General features: G+C 48.5%; 1 protein-coding gene across 6 annotated transcripts in view; it reads left to right on the forward strand.

Moving 5' to 3' along the window:
• Window positions 1-18,755, forward strand: part of LOC132571081 (zinc finger protein 91-like) — a 336,113-nt gene that overhangs the window by 309,260 nt on the left and 8,098 nt on the right. The window contains exons 1-3 of one of the 6 annotated variants that reach the window (XM_060237748.1): window positions 13,441-13,556; window positions 15,685-15,770; window positions 16,247-16,373. The exons of 2 other annotated variants lie outside the window; for them this stretch is intronic. In XM_060237748.1, coding sequence (XP_060093731.1) covers window positions 15,756-15,770; window positions 16,247-16,373 — 142 coding nt within the window. In that variant the 5' untranslated portion in view covers window positions 13,441-13,556; window positions 15,685-15,755. Of the gene's footprint in view, window positions 1-6,493; window positions 6,501-13,440; window positions 13,557-15,684; window positions 15,771-16,246; window positions 16,374-18,755 lie in introns of those variants that run through there. 3 more of the 6 variants (XM_060237750.1, XM_060237752.1, XM_060237749.1) reach the window with 3 other exon arrangements.

An 18,755-nucleotide genomic window follows, 5' to 3' on the forward strand; every position in this document is an offset into this window, starting at 1 on the left:
CAGGAAGTTCTTCCTAATGTCGAGCAGGAAACTCTTTTCATTTAATTTCAACCCATTGGTTCTGGTCCTACCTTCTGGGGCCACAGAAAACAATTCCACACCATCCTCTACAGGACAGCCCTTCAGGTCCTTGAAGATGGGGATTCTGTCACCTCTCAGCCGCCTCCTCTCCAGGCTAAACATCCCCAGCTCCTTCAATCTTTCCTCATAGGACTTGGTCTCCAGACCCTTCACCATCTTCCATCGCCCTTTTCTGCACCCGTTCCAGCTTTTCTATATCCTTCTTAAAATGTGGTGCCCCAAACTGAATACAATACTCCAGGTGAGGTCTTGCCAGAACAGAGTAAAGCGATACCATCACATCTCGTGATCTGGACACTGTACTTCTGTTGATACAGCCCAAAATTGCATTTGCCTTTTTAGCCACCGCATCACACTGTTGACTCATGTTCAGCGTATGGTCCACTAAGACCCCTAGATCCTTTTCGCACAGACTACTGCTAAGACAAGTCTCCCCCATCCTATAACCATGCATGGGATTTTCCCTTCCTAAATTCAGAACTTCTGTGGCGGAGAGATGGGACATCCATTAAACAATGCAATAAGATTTGACGTGTACAAAAGGATCCAGTACCAACCAGAGAACAAACCCGGGCTTTTTTTGTAGCAGGAATCCTTGGCATATTAGGCCACACCTTCCTGATGTAGCCAGTCCTTCTGAAGCTTGCAGTAGACCCTGTACTAAAAAGCTCTTGGAGGATTGGCTACATCAGAAGTGTGTGGCCTAATATGCAAAGGAGTTCCTGCTACAAAAAAAGCCCTGAAGAAAACAATGGTGAAACAGCATATTAGATCCAAGTGGGCATCCGTGGTGGTCTGAAGCAACAGAACAAAGCAGCGGACAAGTGGCACCTTTAAGACCAACGGCGTTTTATTCAGAATGTAAGCTTTCGCGTGCTCTGCGAAATGCTTCACCTCATGACGTCTGCTTAGAGCACGCGAAAGCTTACATTCTGAATAAAACGTCGTTGGTCTTAAAGGTGGGGATTGTCTGCTGCATTGTTCTATAGCAGGGGTGGCCAACGGTAGCTCTCCAGATGTCTTTTGCCTACAATTCCCATCACCCCCAGCCATTGGCCATGCTGGCTGGGGCTGATGGGAGTTGTAGGCAAAAAACCATCTGGAGAGCTACCGTTGGCCACTCTTGCTCTATAGCGTAAGTAGGGCTTTTTTTGTAGCAGGAACTCCTTTTGCATCTCAAGCCACACCTCCTTGCTGTAGCCGGTCCTGGAGGCTACAGGGTTTTTAGTACAGGGCGTACTGTTAAGCTCCAGGAGGATCGGCTACATCAGGAAGGTGTGGCCTAATACGCAAAGAATTCCTGCAAGCTCTTGGAGCATTGGCTGCATCGGGGGGGGGGGGGTGGCCTAATACGCAAAGGAGCTCCTGCTATAAGAAAAGCCCTGAGCATAAGTAGGAAGATGACACATAAACGGGTGACTCTGTGCTTTTGGAAGCTGCTCCAGAGCTGCCCCCTTGACCACACGCCTATGAGCAGAGTGTGCGTGCCGGAGAGATGCCTGCCTGTGAACATATGAAGCTGCTTTATACTGAATCAGACCTTCAGTCCATCACAGTCAGTATTGTCTACTCAGACTGGCAGAGGCTCTCCAGGGTCTCAAGCTGAGGTTTTTCACGCCTGGACTCTTTTTTGTTGGAGATGCCAGGGATTGAACCTGGGACCTTCTGCTTACCAAGCAGATGCTCTGCCACTGAGCCATCGTCCCTCCCCTAAAGTCAGTATCGTCTACTCAGACTGGCAGCGGCTCTCCAGGGTCTCAAGCTGAGGTTTTTCATGCCTACTTGCCTGGACCCTTTTTTGGTTGGAGATGCCGGGGATTGAACCTGGGACCTTCTGCTTGCCAAGCAGATGCTCTGCCACTGAGCCACTGTCCCTCCCAAGGTGGTGCAGGAGCCAGGTTGATGCATATGAGATGCTGGCTGTTGTTAGAGACGTTTGGTTTATGATTAAAAGGATGAGTAAAGAACTGCTGTCCTGTTGTTTCGGTTATTACTGAACATGACATGGATTGCGTTCTAGATTGGTTTTCTATATTTTCAGATGTTTGTTTCCTTTCTCACACCCTTACCCACGATCTGTTAATTCAGGGGATTTTTTTGGGAGCAGGAACTCCTTTGCATATTCGGCCACGCCCCCCCCCCCCCCCCCGATGTAGCCATTCCTTCAAGAGCTTACAGGGCTCTTTGCACAGGGCCTACTGTAAGCGCCAGGAGGATTGGCTACATAAGGGGTGTGTGGCCTAATTTGCAAAGGAGTTCCTGCTACAAAAAAGGAAAAGGCAAGGTCCCCTGTGCAAGCACCAGTCGTTTCCGACTCTGGGGTGACGTTGCTTTCATGACGTTTTCACGGCAGACTTTTTACGGGGTGGTTTGCCCTTGCCTTCCCCAGTCATCTACATTTCCCCCCCCCAGCAAGCTGGGTACTCTTTTTACCGACCTCGGAAGAATGGAAGGCTGAGTCAACCCCAAGCTGGCTACACAAAAAGCCCTGAGTTAATTAATCCCCTTGATCTTTAAGCAGGCTGGTTTGACGTTATGGTGTGCCAACGTTAGTATGTGTGGATCCCCGTGGCGCAGAGTGGTAAAGCTGCAGTACTGCGGTCTGAACTCTCTGGTCACGACCTGAGTTCAATTCCAGCGGAAGCTGGATTCAGGTAGCTGGCCCAAGGTTGACTCAGCCTTCCATCCTTCCAAGGTCGGTCAAATGAGTACCCAGCTTACTGGGGGGAAAGTATAGATGACTGGGGAAGGCAATTGCAAACCACCCTGTAAAAAAGTCTGCCGTTAAAACGTCGTGATGTGACCTCATCCCAGAGTAAAAAACGACTGGTGCTTGCACAGGGGCCCTTTCCTTCCTTTTTCTGAGAAAGTGCAGAAGGATTGTTCTCCTTTCTGTCTTTCTCAAGGATTCACAGTGTTATGTGAACAGGTGGAGTGAACTCTCTTGGAGAGCAAGATTTTGAACATATGAAGCTGCCTTCTACTTTTTTGGAGATGCCGGGGATTGAACCTGGGACCTTCTGCTTCCCAAGCAGATGCTCTACCACTGAGCCACCGTCCCTCCCCTGAATGTCCTTCAAGTTGTTGGAGGCCATCCTCTGTGTTTGCTATTTTACTAAAAAAGAGGAACTTACTTTCTGCTGAGTCCCAGTTTGTGGGTGAATCCTGACGACCTTTATTGAAATTAATTCCTTCTTCAATAAAGCTGCCTTTTCTGCTGGCATCCTCAGCCTGGAAGTGGGTTTTTTCTCCCCCAGGGAAGACTTGGAAGGGGGAATTCCGTTAGAATTGGGAAATTCCTGCCCAGCCCTGGATAGCCCTGGCAAACCTGATCTTCTCAGATCTTGGAAGTTAACCAGACTGACCCTGGCAAGTACTTGGATGGGAGACCTACAAGGAATACCAGGGCCGGGGCGAAGGGGCAGGCAATAGCAAGCCACCTCTCTGTACCTCCCTTGCCCACTAGGGGTCTCCGGAAGTTGACCGTGACTTTCAAGCAGGGTTTGGGGGGGGGTTTGTAGCAGGAGCTGCTTTGCATATTAGGCCACACACCCCTGATGCAGCCAATCCTCCTGGAGTGTACAGTCGGTCATGTAAGAAGAGCCCCTGTAAGCTCTTGGAGGATTGGCTCTCTCTCTCTCTCGGCTTGGCTTCGCGAACGAAGATTTAAGAAGGGTGCAATAGCCCACGTTTGCTGCAGGCTCGCTGGTGGCTGACAAGACCAATGTGGGACAGGCAGGTCCGGCCACAGCGGCTGCAGGGAAAAGTCTGATTTAGGGTTGGTCCTGTAGCAGTGCGATTCTTCCTCAATCTCCTTTTGTCCTCAAGACCAGCTATGCGTGTGTTCTCAAAGGAAGAGACAGCCTGGTGGATGGTGTGCCTCCATGCTTTGCGATCTGAGGCTAGGTCAGACCACTGGTGATGGTTGATGTGACAGGTGCTAAGGGATTTCTTCAAGGAGTCCTTGTACCTCTTCTTTGGTGCCCCTCTATTTCGATGGCCGGTGGAGAGTTCGCCATACAGGGCAATCTTGGGAAGGCGGTGGTTTTCCATCCTAGAAATATGCCCTGCCCAGCGCAGCTGCGTCTTCAAAAGCAGTGCCTTGATGCTGGTAACCTCTGCCCGCTTGAGGACTTCAGTGTTGGTCACAAAGTCACTCCAGTGGATGTTGAGGATGGTGCGAAGGCAGCGCTGATGAAAGCGCTCAAGGAGTCGCAGGTGATGACGGTATAAAACCCACGATTCGGAGCCATAGATGAGGGTTGTCATCACAACCGCTTTGTAAACATTGATCTTTGTGCCTTTTTTCAGATGCTTGTTGCTCCACACTCTTTTGTGCAGGCGGCCAAATGCACGGTTTGCCTTTGCCAGCCTGTTGTCAATCTCCTTGTCGATCTTGGCATCTGAGGAGATGATGCACCCCAGGTAGCTGAACTGCTGGACTGTCTTCAGAACTGATTCACCCACAGTGATGCAGGGAGGGTGATAATCTTCCTGGGGTGCAGGCTGGTGGAGAACTTCTGTCTTCTTCAGACTAACTTCTAGGCCGAATAGCTTGGCAGCCTCTGCAAAGCAGGACGTCATATGCTGCAGAGCTGATACCGAGTGGGAGACGAGTGCAGCATCATCAGCAAACAGGATTGGCTACATCAGGGGGTGTGGCCTAATATGCAAAGGAGTCCTTGCCAGAAAAAAAGCCCTGGTGAAGGAGCCATGCGTGTCTGCCAGGCCACACAGTTTGGTCACACCTACCTGGAGTAATTCTGCACGGGCTACGCTCCTGAGGAATCCAAGCTGTTTCACAAAAACACTAAAGCGAGTTCATGCCAAGCAATCGGGCTTGCTTCCTCCCAGGAAGGTGGTTTTCGGATTGCCTTGGAAATCAGAGTGTTCTTGCAACATCTTCCCTGTTCCTTGAAACATGACTATTTTCAGGGGAGTGGGAGGGGCTAAGGCAGGGCACCCTACACATCTTTGCTTATAGATCTGGGTGGGCAGCTGTGTGGTCGGAAGCAATCTAGAACAACGATTTCAGGTTTTCATGGCTGGTAACATCATTAGGATTTGTAGAATCTTTCGGGCTCAAGTGCCGTGTTCTACTGGAGAAAGTTTTTCTTCCAGACGTTTCGTTCTCGGCTGCGGAGAACATCCTCGGTGGCGTTGCACTGTGCACAGCAGCCAAGAAGGTCAGAGCGCCTGCTCCGGCTGCAACGCCACTGAGGATGTTCTCCGCAGCCGAGAACGAAACGTCTGGAAGAAAAACTTTCTCCAGTAGAACACGGCACTTGAGCCCAAAAGATTCTACAAACCCTAATAATCTAGAACAACGTTAAGAGTCCAGTGGCACTTTGAAGACCGACAAAGTTTTCTTCGGAATTGCATGCGAATTTTTCTGCCCCAACCCTCTATATGCACGGCTGCTATTTCTAATTCCATTTCGTTGCCTGACAAAGTGTGCTCACACGCGAAATTTGTTCGCCTCAGATAAAACTTTGTTGATCGTAAAGGTGCCATCAATCACTCTTTATACTTGCAGGCAGGTTTAGGTGGCTTTTTGGTGGCATGGCTCACGGTTAGCACCTGGGGGGAGCGGTTGGCAAGTTCCCTTAGGGGGAATTGATGGAAAGCAGTGCAACTTCACGAACAATGACATTTTTTAAAAAAAACCTCCCCCTCCCTCCGGTTTTAGGGGTTCCCCTCCTCATTTTTAAAGGGAAAAAACCCCACACACATAAGGGATTTCCCTTATGCATAGGACACAGCTTTAGGCTAGGTCAGGTTAGGTTAGGGTTATTGATGGAGACGCTGGCTGCAGAGGGTCAAGATCAAACTGAGTCCTCTTCTGTGGACTTCGTGGCCGGCAGAAGTGCAGGAGTCTGCCTGCTCCCTGGATTCTGTGTGGATCCTTTCCAGTTCTGTGGGAATTGGACTCTTTTGGCTCACTGTTCGGTCAGGACAGCCTTCATACCACAGGGCTAGATTCCAATCAGCCGTCAGCTTTTCTGTCAAGAACATATTTGTGCAAGCGATGCAAATACCATAAGAACTGGTGCTTTTTTGTTGTTGTTGCTGTGAAAGCCTACACTTTCAGAGCTTTCCCCCAAAGTATTTCAGGCTCAAAAGGCTTTGCTTCGTTCTTCAGTATTTTTTTTTTAAAGCAAATGTAAGGGTGTAAAATTAGAGTTAGTTATCAAGACAGACATCTTCTGTTCTGCCAGTAGATGGCACTGCAGGATCGCTTTTGAAAACAGTGGTGGTTTCTACCTTAGAATCTGTGATATACTGTACACAGTAGAATAGACCACAGTACTTTATTCATCCAAATGGGCAGGTGTATTGGTCTGAAGCAGCTGAACAAAACAGGAGTCAAGTTGCACCTTTAAGACCAACAAAGTTTTATTCAGAATGCAAGTTTCCGTGTGCTCGAAGTACACTTCATCAGACATAGTAAGGAATGGCAAGCAATCCTAAATGTTGAGAAAGTGGGCAGTTGAGTTAGTATGCAGAGTCATGGAAATGGGGTTTTTTAGCAGATTAAAAGAATCATAAGTTGGGGTCTGGTGTTTGTTAGTTAGTGTTAACTGGACTGAAACAACAAAAGGTAACATAAAGCAGATTGATGCCCTTGTACTAAACCCATTAGTTGTCCTGAAAAGGTAAAGGCAGTCCCCTGTGCAAGCACCAGTCGTTTCCGACTCTGAGGTGACGTTGCTTTCACAGCGTTTTCATGGCGGACTGTTTTACGGGGTGGTTTGCCATTGCCTTCCCCAGTCTTTTACACTTTCCCCCCAGCAAGCTGGGAAATTTTACCGACCTCGGAAGGATGGAAGGCTGAGTCAACCTCGAGCCGGCCACCTGAAAACCCAGCTTCCGCCGGGATTGAACTTAGGTCATGAGCAGAGCTTAGGACTGCAGTACTGCAGCTTTAACACTCTGCGCCGCGAGGCTCCTCAGTTGTCCTGAAGTGAAGTGCAATAAAAGAGAGCCTGTTGTAATGTTTTTGTTGTTCAGTCTCTGGGTTAAAATGAGGGCATGGGTTACTCAGAGGTTTGATTTAAACATGCAACACACACATAAACGTAATTTTAGTTTGCCATTAGAGCATAAGAACATAAGAGAAGCCATGTTGGATCAGGGCAAAGGCCCATCCAGTCCAACACTCTGTGTCACACAGTGGCCAGTACACACACCCCCACACACACTGTGGCTAATAGCCATTGATGGACCTCTGCTCCATATTTTTATCCAATCCCCTCTTAAAGCTGGATATGCTTGTAGCCGCCACCACCTCCTGTGGCAGTGAGTTCCACATGTTAATCACCCTTTGGGTGAAGAAGGACTTCCTTTTATCCGTTTTAACCTGACTGCTCAGCAATTTCATTGAATGCCCACGAGTTCTTGTATACATTAAAATATAGCGGAAGATGGGTTAGTATATGTAATGAGATAAACATTTTAAGGTAGCTGCTGAGCTGATATAATTTAGTGCGCCTTCCAGTGATGTCAAGGTTATGTGGCATATGCAAATGAGTTATGCAGATAGTGCTAATGAGCTCCAGCACCTCTTTTTCTACAAAATGACTCCTGCTGCTAATGGTAAACTAGGCTGAAGACAAAAGGGAGTAAAACGCTACTCCCCCCCCCCCCCAAAAAAAAAAAGGTCAGGGAACTTTCACTCAATGCTTAGAAAAGGTTCCCAAGTCCTCCAGAAAATAAGTAGCCACTTAACGAGGGCATGGATGTCTTGGCGGTATGACTTGGAGTTGCCAAGCAACACCAAAATGGCAGCCTGAATAACATTCATTACAAGTGTCAAACTGTAAAAAAGTGTCAAAGTGCCAATCTGATTCAAAATTGTATTGGCAATGGCACCCAATCGCTATTAGTGTTACGAAGCAATAAACCTTTAAAGTGGAATATTTCGGCCAGAGAAACGAATCATTGGGAAAATTTCCCAGCCCCCATTCTTCCTGTCGACCTTTTTTTGAAGTGTGCAGCCCAAAGGAGAGTTTACTTACTTGGGCCTAGAAGGGAATGATTCTGTTCAGCCTTAGAATCATAGAGTTGGAAGAGCTCTCCAGGGTCAACTGGTCCAACCCCCTGCACAAGGCAGGAAACTCACAAATACTGCCTCTTAAATTCACAAGATCCTCATTGTTGTCAGAGGGCCATCTAGCCTCTTTAAAAACCTCCAAGGAAAGAGAGCCCACCACCTCCTGAGGAAGCCTGTTCCACCAAGGAACCGCTCTAACGGTCAGGAAGTTCTTCCTAATGTTGAGCCGGAAACGCGTTTGATTTAATTTCAACCCATTGGTTCTGGTCCTAGCCTTGCGGGGCCACAGAAAACAATTCCACCTCATCCTCTATAATGACAGCCCTTCAAGTATTTGAAGATAGTGATCATATCCCCTCTCAGCCACCTCCTCTCCTGGCTAAACATCCCCAGCTTCTTCAACCTTTTTTCATAGGGCTTGGCCTCCAGACCCCTCACCATTTTTATTGCCCTCTGGATCAATTCCAGCTTGACTATATCCTTCTTAAAATGTGGTGCCCAAAACTGAACACAAGACTCCAGGTGAGGTCTTGCCAGAGCAGAGTAAAGTGATACCATCACTTCACATGATCTATATAACGTATCTATATCATGTATCAACTATACTGTTGATACAGCCCAATTGCTCTGGAATTAGTCCAATTGTGGGGTAAACCATAGAGCCTACACTCCTGTTTGAGAGGGAGAAAGAGGACTCTGGAAAGAGATCCCATCCACTGATCAAGGATTGTCACATTCCAGACCTGATCAGAGACTCCATCAGAGATACCATTCAGACTCTCACATTCTCCCAGAACATTCCAGAATCCAAAGAATGGAGGACAAGAGAAAAGTCTTTGGGACCCTGTGGCACATACCAAACATGGGTCCCTCAGCCCCACTTCTGGGCAGCTTCTGTGAGAGCAATCTCAGTCCCACCTACCTTCCAAGGTGTCTGTTGTGGGGGAGGAAAGTTAAAAGGAGGGCTGTAGGCTGCTCTGAGACACTGAGTTTCAGAGTGAGGGTGGGATATAAATCCAGTATCATCATCATCATCTTCTTCTTCTAGGACCAATCAGACAGAACAGGCCAGAATTATCAAAGGATGATGTCCCTAATTACCATCTCGATGACTTGGCAGAAAAGGATACCACCACCATCTATAGCAGGGGTGTCAAACATGTATCCTGGGGGCCAAATCAGGCTCCCTTCAGGCCCCTGAGCAACTGGCTCTTGTCTGCTTCCTTCTCCCTCTTTCTTGCTTCCTTCTGATTCTCAGCTTGCTTTGCCAGGCTTGCTCAATCGCACAGGAGCTACAGAGCAAAACCTCATTTTCTCCATTGGTTGAGGCTCCTCCCCCTCCTGGTCCCCTTGGGAGGGAAGGAAAGAGCCAGCGCTTCCATTGCCCACTTCCCTAGATCCCATGGAAGAAATATAAAGAAAGCACCTTTAAAACCAACAAGTGCTAATGTTTTAAGCATGTTTTCTTTAAAGTTTTTTTAAATTTAGTCATGTTTGTCTCTGTCCTTTAAAAGTTTTCTCTCTCTGCTACCTAATCTTAAAAAGATACACACATGGACCGGCCCAGCCCAGTCCAACACGGTCTCAATTAAGTCAGATCCAGAGCTCTCATAACAAATGAATTTGACACCCCTGATTTATAGTATAAATGGAGAGTCAACACATAAAGAACATAAGAGAAGCCATGTTGGATCAGGCCAATGGCCCATCCAGATCCAACACTCTGGGTCACATAAGAACATAAGAGAAGCCATATTGGATGAGGCCACTGGCCCATCCAGTCCAACACTCTGGGTCACATAAGAACATAAGAGAAGCAATGTTGGATCAGGCCAATGGCCCATCCAGTCCAACACTGTGTCACATAAGAACATAAGAGAAGCAATGTTGGATCAGGCCAGTGTCCCATCCAGTCCAACACTCTGTGTCACAGAAGAACATAAGAGAAGCCATGTTGGATCAGGCCAGTGGCCCATCCAGTCCACACTCTGTGTCACACAGTGGCCAAATTTATGTGTACTGTGGCTAATAGCCACTGATGGACCTCTGCTCCATATTTTTATCCAATCCCCTCTTAAAGCTGGCTATGCTTGTAGCCGCCACCATCTCCTGTGGCAGTGAATTCCACATGTCAATCACCCTTTGGGTGAAGAAGTACTTCCTTTTAATCCGTTTTAACCCGACTGCTCAGCATTTTCATTGAATGCCCACAAGTTCTTGTATTGTGAGAAAGGGAGAAAAGGACTTTTTTCTCTACTTTCTCCATCTCATGCATAATCTTGTAAACCTCTATCATGTCACCACGCAGTCGACGCTTCTCCAAGCTAAACAGCCCCAAGGGTTTTAACCTTCTTCATAGGGAAAGTGTTCCAACACCTTTAATCATTCTAGTTGCCCTTTTCTGCACTTTTTCCAATGCTATATACATCCTTTTTGAGGTGCGGTGACCAGAATTGTACACAGTATTCCAAATGAGGCACTCTCTCCCTTTCCTAGATTAGGTTTTAACTCAAGGCCACTGATGCAGTTGCTGTTCCAAAACCCTGCCTGACAAACAGACTGAGAAGGAACACTTGTACCTAGGCACTCACACAAGTGCTCTGTTTGCAAGGAATCTTTTGCTGATGTTAGAGACCGGCTCCTTGTGCCACGACTGATCCCCTGGAATGAATCTGACCCAATTTGCCTGCATTCACGATGAGTATCTATTATGTCCAAGAGCCAGAGTGTTAGTTTGTGACCTGGAAAATCTGGGCTCAGATCCACACTTGGGCTTGGAAGATCACCGAATAACCTTCTGGCAACCACATTTTCAGACCAACATACCTTGCAAGGTAAGTTGTAAGCAGGGCTTTATTTGTAGCAGGAACTCCTTTGCGTATTAGGCCACACACCCCTGAAGTAGCCAATCCTCATGGAGCTTACAGGGCTCTTATTACAGGGCCTACTGTAAGCTCCAGGAGGATTGGCTAAACAGGAGGTGTGGGCTAATATGCAAAGGAGTTCCCGCTACAAAAAAGCCTTGACTTCAAGGCATTCAGGCATGCACACGCACACAAATTCTCAGACACGCCTCAAAGAATTGGACGTTTCCTTAGCCGTGGTGTAAGAGTGGCACAGAGTGGTAAAGCTGCAGTACTGCAGTCGGAGCCCTCTGCTCATGACCTGAGTTTGATCCCAGCGGAAGCTGGTTCAAGTAACTGGCTCCAGGTTGACTCAGCCTTCCATCCTCAACTGGAGCCAGTACTTGAACCAGCTTCCGTGGGATCAAATGAGGTCATGAGCAGGAGGGCTCGACTGCAGTACTGGCAGCATACCAGCCTCCTGTAGCCACTCTTACACCACGGCACGTTAAGGGAACACGTCCCCCCAAAATTATCTGAGGAGATTTTGTTGAGATTTGTGTGGTGTGTGCTGAAAGCTTGAAGTCAGGCTTTTTATAGTAGGGGCCTCCCCTTTGTCGAGGGATATCATAATACCTTTCAATTTTATTTGCCCTTTTCTTAGAAGTTCTGGTTCCATCTCTCCTGGCTCCCTTGAAGGAAGGGCTGGAATGCTCTCTGAGCAGGGATTGCTGGGAGCTTTTGTTCCTGTGGCATTTCTCACGAGGGTGGTGTCCCACCAGCACCTTTTAGGAGAGGAGTGCCATTAAGAACATAAGAGAAGCCATTTTGGATCAGGCCAATGGCCCATCCAGTCCTACACTCTGTGTCACACAGTGGCCAAAATACACACACACACTGTGGCTAACAGCCACTGATGGACCTCTGCTCCATATGTTTATCCAATCCCCTCTTAAAGCTGGCTATGCCTGTAGCCGCCACCACCTCCTGTGGCAGTGAGTTCCACGTGTTAATCACCCTTTGGGTGAAGAAGGACTTCCTTTTATCCGTTCTAACCCGACTGCTCAGCAATTTCATCGAATGCCCACGAGTTCTTGTATTGTGAGAAAGGGAGAAAAGTACTTCTTTCTCTACTTTCTTCATCCCATGCATTCATCTTGTAAACCTCTATCATGTCACCCCGCAGTCGACATTTCTCCAAGCATTCCTGTGGGGAGAACGGGCAGACTCTTTAGACTTGAGTCCCACCTAGGGTTTGCCAAGTTCACTTCAAGAAATATCTGGGGACTTTGGGGGGTGGAGCCAGGAGGCGTTGGGGGTGGAGCCAACAGCAAGGGTGGGACAAGCACGATTGAACTCCAAAAGGAGTTTCTGGCCATCCCACTGAAAGGGTCTTCATACCTTTTTAAATGTCTTCCCTCCATAGGAAATAATGAAGGCTAGGGGCACCTCCTTTTGGGGCGCATAAAATAAGACCCCCTGGTCAAATTCTTTTGAAACTTGGAGGGTGTTTTGAGGAGAGGCACGGGATGCTGTGCTGCAAATTTGGTGCCTCTACCTAAAAAAACCCCAGCCCTGCCCCCCCCCCCGAGACCTGGAGATCAATTCTTCATTATAGCGTATGGGAGTCGGTCTCCATAGGGAATGATGGAGTGCTCAGCAGACATTTCCCTCCCCTCTCCCTGCTTTCTGATGACCCTGAAGTGGGGGGGAGGGCCTCCAAACTGGGGGATCCCCTGCCCCCACCTGGGGATTGAGACGCCTAGAGTATCACAGTGAAAGTCTGAAACCAAGCATAAACTGTGAAATAATTAACGGGGGGAAATTTCCAGAACATAACTTGATAATCTAATTACAAAATTTTGAAGACAAACAACTTATAAACTAAATAGCAATAGCTTAATGAGATTTTCTCCGTGCTTGAGTTCTATGCGCAAGTGATAAATGATAAGACACCTACAGTGGGATATGCCTCTCTGAGGAAGGGTTTTCCCTGAAACAGAAGTAAAAGGCGTGTTCCTGTTAGAGAGGCTTGCTGCATACCCACTTCAACTTCACACTTGAAAAGTTCCTGTATGAATATTGGAAGCCAGGAAATTTGGTGTGACTGAAAAAGTATGTTGAAAACACAGAAACTTAGGACTTGAATAAGTGAATGAATGTAATTTGGATAGAATTCTTAATTGTCACTTTATTGTCATTAGGTTGAATTGTTGATATTTCACTCCTTGCGTTGTATATCTTTAAACGACTGTTTATAAGTTTTTGTCTTTGAAATTTTATAATCAGATTATCAAGTTGTGTTCTGGAAATTTTTCTACCTTAATTATTTCACAGTTTATGCTTGGTTTCCCACCTGGGGATTGGCAACCATGGTCCCACCCCTTTTCCTTTTTTCTTTGACAAAATGAGCATTTCCTGCAAGGGTTAAGAGAGAGAGAGAGAGCTGCAATCCTAGAGAGACACATTGGGGGGGGGCGGGGCTGGGTGGAAGGGGGAGCCACTTCCTCCTAAGACCCTTGCAAAGAAAGTGCATTTGAATCTCGGAGGTTTCTGCTTGAACGGCTGGAGCGGATCTGGTGAGCTCAAAGAGGGTTTGGAGGGGGGAAACATGGGCTCGGGGGCTGCAATGCAAGAGAGAAAGGAGGAGGAGTGGAGCAGGGGGTGAAAGAGAGCACCCACCCACCCCAGTTTTCCCCATGCCTTCCTTTGGTTTCCCTCCCTGCCCCATGGAGGGCTTCTTGTCCCCTTTGTGCAGAGCCGCGTGGTTCCTGCAGCGGGCTTGAGTGCAGGATACGAATCCAGCACCTTTGAAGACTGGAACAATTTCAAGCGGCTTCCGATTCTAGAGGCCGTGGGTTGCCAAGTCCAGTTTAAGAAATATCTGGGGACTCCGGGGGTGGAGCCAGGAGCAAGGGTGTGACAAGCATCATTGAACCCCCAAAGGGAGTTCTGGCCATCACATTGAAAGGGACCGCACGCCTTTTAAATGCCTTCCCTCCATTTGGAAATAATGAAGGATAGGGGCACCTTCTTTGGGGGCTCATAGAATTGAACTCCCTGGTCCAATCTTCTTGAAACTTGGAGGGTATTTTGGGGGGAGGCATTGGATGCTATGCTGCAAATTTGGTGCCTCTATCTCAAAAAAAACCCCCAAAAACCCAGATACCCATGGATCAATTCTCCATTACGGGAATCGGTCTCCATAGGGAATAATGGAGTGCCCAGCAGACATTTCCCTCCCTTCTGATGACCCTGAAGCAGGGGTGGAGGGCTCCAAAGTGGGGATCCCCTGCACCCACCTGGAGATTGGCAACCCTACTAGAGGCACACATAGGCTGCGATCCGACGCAGTAAACGAGGCACTTTCAATCCGCTTTCAATGCATTTTCCAACTGGATTTTGCAAGTTTGCGCAGTAAAATCCAGCTGGAAATTGCACTGAAAGTGCATTATTTGTTATGTGTGAGGGCAGATTTTGGGGATCGGAGGAAAGGCTGAGGCAGCTGGGAGGGGCAGGGGCTGTGTGGCTGGACCTTCAGAAGATCCATGCAAAACAGAACCTGAAGAATGCAAGGGGTTGGGGTTGGGGAGGAAATGTTCCTCCTCAGCATCAAGGCTGCGCCCTTGCCTGTCTTGGGGAAATGGAAGCAGGAGGCTCCGCTCCCCTCTATGCAGGTGATTTGCTCCAAGTTTGATGCTTTGGGGGATTCATTTTCCCTATTTGGGAAAGCAGCATTTGGGCCCCTGACCAAGTTTCCTCTGCTTTCATGTGATCTTGCCCAAAGCTGCTTTTTTTTTCGGGGGGGGGGGGGGCGGAGTTGAATTTTGCAAGTAAGGCCATTTAAAATTCTCCCGGCCCCGCCCAGTTGGCAGCTGTTAAAAAAAGCGCAAGAGCCTGGTAGCACCTTAAAGGCTGACAAATACGGTTGCCGATCCCCAGGTGGGCAACCCAAAAAGTCCTCCACTTGCAGCTGCTGGAATGGCCTTGGGTCAGCCATAGCTCTTATAGGAGTTGTCCTTGAAAGGGCAGCTTCTGGGAGAGCTCTCTCAGCCCTCTCAGGATGTTTGTGGAAGGGGAGGAAGGAGATCGTGAGCCACTCTGAGATTCAGAGTGGTGAATGGGATATCAATCCAGTTTCTTCTTCTCTTCCTCCTCTCCTCCTCCTCCTCTTCTTCTCTCCTCCTTCTCTTTTCCTTCTCCTCCTCCTCCTTCTCCTCTCCTTCTCTCCTCCTCGTCTTCTCTTCTCCTCCTCTTCTCCTTACCTTCTTCTCCTTTTCTCCTCTTCCTTCTCATCTTCTTCTCTTCTCCTTCTCCTCCTCTCCTCCTCCTTCTTCTCTTCCTCTTCTCCTTCTCTTCTCCTCTCCTTCTCTCCTCCTCCTTCTCTCCTCCTTTCTCCTCCTCTTTTCCTTATCTTCTCCTTCTCTCCTCCTTCTTTTCTTTTCCTTCTCTTCTTCTCTTCTCCTCTCCTCCTCCTTCTCCTCTTCTTCTCTCCTCTTTCTTCTCCTCTCCTCCTCCTCCTTCTCTCCTCCTCCTCTTCTTTTCCTTCTCTTCTCCTCCTCTTCTCCTCATCTTCTCCTTCTCTCCTCCTCCTCCTTTTCTTTTCCTTCTCTTCTCCTTCACTCTTCCTTCTCCTCTTCTTCTCTTCTCCTCCTTCTTCTCTTCTCCTCCTCCTCTCCTCCTTCTCCTCCTCCTTGTCCCTCCCAGGCAGGAGTGGAAGGACGACCTGGACACCTCCTCCTTCACCTCCTCTGTGTGCTGAAGGGAAAAGAGCCACCATGCAGCCAGCTCAGGTATGGGGCGGGGCGAGGGGGCGGGTTGGATCATTGGGGAGACATGCGGCAAACAGTAGGAATTCTTTCTTCTTCGTTGCAATGCTCAGAGAATCGGGCTCCTTCCCCTTGATTCGACTGCTCTCCATTGGGAAGGCAGAAGAACAGCCAACCTTGTCTAGGATGGATTTTTGCAGAGAAGCAGGACAATTAGAATGTTCGATTTGATTTGGCCCAATTCCAGATGTCTCCATAACAATACTGAGTTTCCCACAGGAATCTCTGGCCTCTTCCTCACAAGGCTGCTAGCCTGCTGTGGCTGAGGACAGCCCCTCTTGTTTTAAAATAATGCTTCCAAGGAGGGCCTTGGGGGGGGCGGTGCTGTTCTCACCATGTCTCACCAGGGGGCTCTTCTCGCCACTCTCTCCATTTTTGGCTTCTCCCCATGGACCAGCTTTCCAGTGATGCGCAGAAATGCTTCCTTCTCCTTCTTACAGGCTGGAGTGTCCTTTGAGGAGGTGGCCGTGTATTTCACCACGGGGGAGTGGACCCTGCTGCGCCCAGTCCAGAGAGCTCTCTACAAGGAAGTCATGCTGGAGAATTTTGGGAACGTGGCCTCTTTGGGTGAGGATCCTTTGCTCCCTCTTATAGCGAGGAGTGACAATAAGGTAGCCCTTAAGAAGGAAAGAAGAGCCCCGTGGCGCAGAGTGGTAAAGCTGCAGTACTGCAGTCCTAAGCTCTGCTCACGACCTGAGTTCGATCCCCGGCGGAAGCTGGGTTTTCAGGTAGCCGGCTCGAGGTTGACTTAGCCTTCCATCCTTCCGAGGTGGGTAAAATGAGCACCCAGCTTGCTGGGGGGGAAGCGTAGATGACTGGAGAAGGCAAGGGCAAACCACCCTGTAAAAAGTCTGCCGTAAAAACGTTGTGAAAGCAACGTCACCCCAGAGTCGGAAACGACTGGTGCTTGCACAGGGGACCTTTCCTTTCCATGGAGGAAGGACATCAGGCTGTCTTCACAAACTTTCTTGTAATGTTAAAATGGTTCTGTTCTCTCCTTTATTTAGTAGATTTATATTTTACCTTTTCCCATAATGGGTTCAGGCAGGGGGGGGGGTTTGTAGCAGAAATCCCTTTGCATATTAGGCTACACCCCCTCCCCCCGATGTATACAATCCTCCTGGAGCTTACAGTAGGCCCTGAACTAAGAGCCCTGTAGACTCTTGGAGAATTGGCTACACCAGGGGTGTGTGGCCTAATAGGCAAAGGAGTTCTTGCTACAAAAAAGGCCCTGGGCTTAGGGCGGATTACAGACGTAATAAATAACTGTTAAAACTGGACAATAGCATAAAGACTAAAACAATCAAAACAAGATAAAATACAACGTAGACGGCGTGGGCACATTTTGCAGATTAAAACATAGATGTCGGCCTGAAATCTAATAGCCAAGACGGTAAAGCAATAGGTCATTGTAGGGGAGGACAGTAGACGGCATAAACAGCGAAGTAAGTACGCCTGCTTGCCTCGACCGAATGTCTGGCAGAATAGCCCCACCTTGCAGGCCCTAAAGAATGGTAGTAAACCCGGTGGGGCCCAAATCTCCGTGGGGAGCTGATTCCACCAGTTCAGGACCAGGGTCGAAAAAGCCCTGGCATTGGATGAGGCAAGCTGGACGTCCTTTGGGTCACGGATGACCAACAGATGTTGGTTGGATGATCGCAATAATCTCCAGGGCTCGTCAGGGGAGAGGCGGTCCTGCAGGTATGTAAATGAGGCTTTAAACGTCAGTCCTTGCAGAGAGGGAGCCCCTGCCTGGCACTTCTGCCTGAGCCAAGTGAGAGGGCATCGGAAGAGGTGCCCAGGGAGGCCTGGTCTGGAGATGGTGGGGTGGTCTAAGCAGGGGCTTCCCTCCAGTCGGGGCGTGGCCTCACTTGGGCTGAAATCTGGCTGTGGAAGGAACCCTTCTGTTCCTTCCTGTCCTTTTAGTAGCTTGGCATGGAACAGTCACAGAACTGCCAGTGTTATGCCAGCTCCCCTCTAGTTGTCTAGGGCCCCGGACGGCCCCAAAAGATAGAAAAAGCAAAGTGGAAGGGCTTCTAGCCCCACTTGTGAACCTCCTGATGGCACTTGGGGGGAGCGGGGGTTTGGCCACTGTGTGACACAGAGTGTTGGACTGGATGGGCCATTTGCCTGATCCAACATGGCTTCTGTTATGTTCTTATGTGACACAGAGTGTTGGACTAGATGGGCCATTTGCCTGATCCAACATGGCTTCTCTTATGTGACACAGAGTGTTAGACTGGATGGGCCATTGGCCTGATCCAACATGGCTTCTCTTATGTTCTTAAGTGACACAGAATGTTGGACTGGATGGGTCATTGGCCTGATCCAACAGGGCTTCTCTTATGTTCTTATGTGACACAGAGTGTTGGACTGGATGGGCCATTGGCCTGATCCGACATGGCTTCTCTTATGTTCTTATGTGACACAGAGTGTTGGACTGGATGGGCCATTGGCCTGATCCAACATGGCTTCTCTTATGTTCTTAAGGTTCGCTTTAAGCCTCCCCCCACACCTGGCTTCCATTCCCAGAGAACAGAGACACAAAGGCCCAGAGGAAGTAATTGCCCAAAATCCTTCTAAAAGCAAACCATCCTGACTTGCTAAAACCATTCCATATTGCAGTCCCAAGCAGGGTTGGAATTCTAGCAGGGGCTCCTTTGCATATTAGGCCACACACCCCTGATGGAGCCAATCGTCCTGGAGCTTACAAAAAAGAGCCTTGTAAGCTCTTGGGGGATTGGCTACATTGGGGTGTGTGGCCTAATATGCAAAGGAGTTCCTGCTAGCATTCCATCCCTGGCCACAAGAAATGGTCAGCTTTTGTGGCAACAAAGACAAAATATGGCTGAAGGCATAAAGGGATTTTCTTTAGCTCAGTGTCTTCACACATTCAAGTGGACGACCTGGTCTGCTTGCTGAGTTAGTTGCAAAGGGACAAGCTCATCT

Source organism: Heteronotia binoei, chromosome 5 (genome assembly GCF_032191835.1).
Source record: "Heteronotia binoei isolate CCM8104 ecotype False Entrance Well chromosome 5, APGP_CSIRO_Hbin_v1, whole genome shotgun sequence".
In the NCBI taxonomy this organism is placed as follows: domain Eukaryota; kingdom Metazoa; phylum Chordata; class Lepidosauria; order Squamata; family Gekkonidae; genus Heteronotia; species Heteronotia binoei.